Source organism: Temnothorax curvispinosus, unplaced genomic scaffold, assembly GCF_003070985.1.
Source record: "Temnothorax curvispinosus isolate PA1 unplaced genomic scaffold, ASM307098v1 QBEX01015333.1, whole genome shotgun sequence".
NCBI classification, from domain to species: Eukaryota; Metazoa; Arthropoda; class Insecta; order Hymenoptera; family Formicidae; genus Temnothorax; species Temnothorax curvispinosus.
In genome coordinates, this window is record NW_020225113.1 from 21 (window position 1) to 5,233 (window position 5,213).

Genomic DNA, 5,213 nt, shown 5'->3' on the forward strand with positions numbered 1-5,213 from the left:
ACTACCGCCACTATAGGATCCCCTTAACACTTAAAAAAAACGTCAGGACGAAAACAACCCACGTATGCGGCGTAAAGGTGCCAAAAAAACCTATGCGGGCGAAGGGTTAATTACTAATCACTGCTAACTATTACATATAAATATAATGACAAATATAAATATTTCAAACTGCTACGTATATAAATCCAGCCAATCGTTATATATAAATAACTTCTAATTATTACACATAAATGTATTAATTAACTCACAGTACTCACACGCATACTTCAATTACTTCAATATCTATGATGAATCTCGTATGAGCTAGTGATATGAGATAATATTACGATCATATGGAGTTTAGTTGACGGACCTATCGTTTATCATTATACCGACGCGATAATTTTATGTATCATGTCCACCATGTCCACTCTGACGCTACGATCGCACGGAGTTAACTTAACGGAACTGTGACTCATTCGCTGTTTATCGTTTCTCAACATGATATATCATATCCGATATACTACATGTGCATGCAGTGGCGGATTTTTTATTGAGAGCAACAAACGCGTGTGATATAATTACAATTGCATCTAACAGAAATACGCTAATTGAGCGCCGATCCCTTCGAAGGAATCGTAAAGGTCATTTTCCCGTGACTGTATCATCGGAATCTGTCCTCACCCTACTCACTTACAATGGAGACTGTACCCGCATCGACCTCCGACGGCTCCGACGCAGCGTCGACTACAAAACGGCGTCGATCGCGAACACCCGCGGCAACCGACACGTTCTGGCGGTCGCCCGCCACTCCAGTCGGCACTCTCGACAACAATTTCCGTTCGTCGCACACTTTTATCGAGTAAATTCCGCGATTAAGTGGAGGACCGTCCGCGCTACGTGCTCCGAACCGACGCGCTCCATAACTGTCATGGCGGCCGCGCAAACGCGCGCGCCCGTGAGCCGTTCGAACTGAAACAGTTTCAAGTACGGACGTTTAGGTGATTACAGTGAGACTTTGGCGCTTTTCACGCATGTTTTACACAGCTATAATGTACTCGTTATTTTCTATAGAGATTTAAAGTGATACGGAAGCATCTATTTGCGAGACACGCGAAAAGGGACGGAGTAATCTCGATCAAATTTCAAATTGGCGGGTACGTGAAGTATAGTAGTGCGACGTCACGTGATGTGACGTAATAGGAAAATGCCGCCACCGCCGCCGTATTGTTAATGTATCTACATACTTGTTTCAAATTTTGTTTATAGAAAAAAAGGCCATTTTTATGTCTATCTTTAAACTTATGTATGTCATGCCGTAGATTTTTTTATCTGCGAATATATTATAAACATTATTCGCCTCTTTTCGTTCTTTTCGCTTATATAAGCTATCGCTCGAGCTGTATTCTTTATAGAAAAAAATTTGTAACTTTAGGAAAAAAAAGTTAAATAAGTTTAAGTTTGTGTTTTAAAAATAACTATTATAGTTAAAGTTAAAGATTAATTTATTTTAAATTAACTAAGCTAATTTTAAGTTAACTAATTAATAACTAATTAACTTATTGTTAGTTACTACCCAATCTTGCAAATGTATAATTATATATATTATAGGGTTGTGTGGGGTGATGTGCAACATGGGGTGATATGCAACGTTTCCGATTCCTGGGGGCTTATTACGGTTCTTGAAACGAGGTGAAAGTTACAAAAGTGAGGAAATTCACTAGGGTATCTATGATTTTATTGGTCAAAATCTAGTAAATCTGTTCACTTTTGTAATTTTCACTTCGTTTCAAGAACCGTAATCGACCCCCTGGTCTGCATATCGACATTTGACAGAACCGCATCTATTTGTGTCAATAGTACCTTGTTTTAGATAAATAACTCGCGAGATGGCACGCACCCTGGTTTGCTTGTACGAAAAGCGAGTTAAATTTTTCGAGCTCAATGTAATTTTCGCTTTTCACATTCATAGTGATTTCGTGAATTAGTTTTAGGTCATCTTATAGGTAAATATTTTTATATTGTTAGTTTTTTAAGTACTTTTGATAATCCACAGCGATTTTGTGATTTTCTTACGTTGTGTTGGTGTCACGCCAGTCCGCGCAAAATAGCGTGTTTGGGGTGATGTGCAACACTCATTTTTCGCTAGTTTATCGCTATTTTACGATGGAACATGTGTATATGAAGTGTTTTAATGCATTTTTCAATGTGTTTAGTCATTATGTCACGAAAGTATAAAAATAAGGGTATCGCTGTTCCGGTCAATTGCGAGCTAATTTGGGCAGCAATAAAATATCTGAAAGGCGATCATCCGGTTGCGTTTTTCCTTTCATTATATTAATTTTTAAGCGATAAATAAATAAGAAATTAAATAAAAAATGATTTTTTTTTGTGAAATTTCCATTTGTCAGAGGTCGATTACAATACAGTGAAATTTTTTGTTCACCAGATTTCGATTAATTTGTATTTAAGAAGCCCAAATTTAACATTTAAGTCGATTGATGCCAATATTCATGCATTTTTTACCTTAATTTTACCTGTGTTGCACATCACCCCAAGAAAATTTGAAAATGCTAAAACAGACGTTTTTTTGAAAACTCGAAAAATTTTTAGGAAAAATTTAAAATTCTGAAAATCTAATCACGCAGAATTGTAGTATTTTCCTTCCTCTACATTATACAGCCATGATATATTCAAGAATTTGATTTTTGGATATGTTTTCCGAGCAACGCGTGAACGTGTTGCACATCACCCCACATAACCCTACTAAAATAAATCTAAGAATATTTTTTAGTATATCTAAGAATTTAGGTTACACCTTCCCAATTTTCTTTCAAGATTTTCTTTTGAGATTAAAAATTCTATATGAAATGGATGTGAGATGATCCGCAGCGACATGAAAAAGTAGAATTTTTCTAATCGTAAAATGGAGTGACCTTGGCAGCATTCAGAAGTAGAAATCGGACTATGTGGCGCCATCTGGCGTTTCTCATTCTAATCTCAATACTCGCCGAGAGGGCATTAGTGCACGGATTACGGATCTTTCTTTAAGGGGATGCTGGAGTCGCGGGCGAACTAGGGATCCTCCAGAGAGGGATCGGACTAACCGTCGCCATTTGTCTCAAAACCGGAAGTGGTATATTCAGCGGCAAAACTCAAACGTGTTTCAATGCAAATGTGTATATTTTATATAATTAGACATGACAGACACGCGCTACGCGCGTGTTATTTAGCTTTAATTATACAATTCCTATTACATTATACTATTAACGAATTAATACACAAACTGTCAAAATAAGTAATGATAGATGTTTACGAAAAAAGCAATCAGCATCGCGGAAAAATGTCAACAATGAAACCTTACATGACTTTTTTATGAGTGAATTATTCTTATACAATGAGAAAAATAAAATATTTCATATTTAAATACCGAAAATGTTGTACAGTAATTCTTACAGTTATAGTTTATTTACAAATAATAAAATATAAACAAATTCTTTCAGTGGTAATTGGTGCGCAAGAGTTCCTTTCGTAAAAAATATTTAATGATTCGTAAAAAATATATATTGATGACAAATTGTAATTTTACATGTATACAAGTTGTAATTTTTTATTCCGTTTATTGGCTGCAATAAGACTCTTTTTCAAAGCTATCCTAGATTTTTCCGATTTGTCATATAATTTTTGTAATCTATTAAATCGTTGTTCAAGTGTTTCTTCGAAAGGCGTTTTTTCCTTCAGTTCTTCAATACTTCCTTCAGTTTCCTGAATTTCTTCTGAATTGTTGTGAACATCACCTGCACATAAATTTTTTGAAATAGAAAACTGACATTTGGTCGCAGAAGAAAAATTAAATACTGGTTTCAAAAGAAGTCTTATTAAAAAGTAATAAATATTTATTTTTAGCTTAAAAGTACGAATTTTCGACTAATTTATGATAAAATGATAATTTAAGTATTGTATTTCATTATTTATACAAAAAGCGGTATATTTATTATATTTAAAATAGTTTTGAACACAAGTTCTATAGTTCAATGTCGGTTAATAATTGAAAAAAGTATACAAAATTCAAGTATTATAAACATTAAAAAATTAAAAATTTTAACATATAATTCTTTACTTTCTTAAAAAATGTTTTTATATTATCACTAATAAATACTGTAATGTAATGTAATGAGATCTTACCATTATTTATGGGTCTTTCTTGTGCTTCTTGCGATGTATTATTAAAATTTTCATGTTCATTTTCAGGAATATTCTTTGGTTCATCTTCTTCTTGTACAGATGTATGTATCAGACGATCACCAAAAATAGTTGGAACTGCTGTAGATTTCAAGCGGCGTTTACCTCCCCGTGTTTTTTCCCACATCTCGTCTGAGAAATGAATCTGACAAAAATATTGAGTAATTTAATTAGAAAAAATAAGGAATAACAATAAAATAGATTATTTTTGTGTATTAAAACTTTGTTATTTTTGTTAATTATATTTAGTCCTAAAAATAATAAGTAATAGTAAAATTAATAGTAAAAATGATAAGTAATAGTTAATACTTATAGTAATCTTTTTTATAAAAAATGCAAAGAACATTAACTTTTAAATAAGCAAAATTGATTTTAAAACTTTTCCTTATCATTAATATCCATTTCTACCAATGCAGATTAACTTTGATTTTGGCTTAACTTTTATCTTTCTCTAATTTCAAGAACTAGAAAAAGATAAAAAGTAAGTTAAACCGTGATTAAAGTTAATCTATAATGGTAGAAATGGACATAAGTCAAATAAATATATTATGTTTGTACTTACTGAACACAATGTCGAACTCACTCCAGGAACCCAGTCTGCACGGTTAACATTAGCAATCCATACTTTTCTTCTTTTCTCTTCTCGTGGGAATCTGCACATTTGGAAGCCTTTGCTCGATGAGTTCGTACAGTAATCTGCACTGCAACCCGTCATATTTCTTTTTCTGTAAATAAAATTTACGTATTTATAAATAATTATATATGTTATGCGGAAAATGACAGGCAGCTTTCTAAATCGTACACCACCGTTCTTTCGTCAGGCGCGTAGATGAGAATAGCCTAATCGTCCTACAGAAACAGAGCAACGTTTCACGTGAAATAATGAGTGCGTTCAGCCGATACTCCGCTAGCCTAGCAATCGTGAGCAGTCGCTCGTTTTCACTCGTTTCCTCTCCTTTGACCCAATGGATTAAAAGGAGAGGAAACGAGCG

The 5,213-nt window shown here is 33.7% G+C and overlaps 1 protein-coding gene across 1 annotated transcript; it reads right to left on the reverse strand.

Moving 5' to 3' along the window:
• Positions 1-3,085: 3,085 nt before the first annotated feature.
• LOC112465550 (THAP domain-containing protein 5) lies at positions 3,086-5,179 on the reverse strand. Its single transcript, XM_025033130.1, has 4 exons — positions 5,029-5,179; positions 4,784-4,946; positions 4,165-4,366; positions 3,086-3,776 (listed from the first exon to the last, which is right to left on the reverse strand). The coding sequence occupies exons 2-4, from the start codon at positions 4,934-4,936 to the stop codon at positions 3,565-3,567; spliced, it is 567 nt and encodes a 188-aa protein (XP_024888898.1). The 5' UTR covers positions 4,937-4,946; positions 5,029-5,179; the 3' UTR covers positions 3,086-3,564.
• Positions 5,180-5,213: the final 34 nt, after the last annotated feature.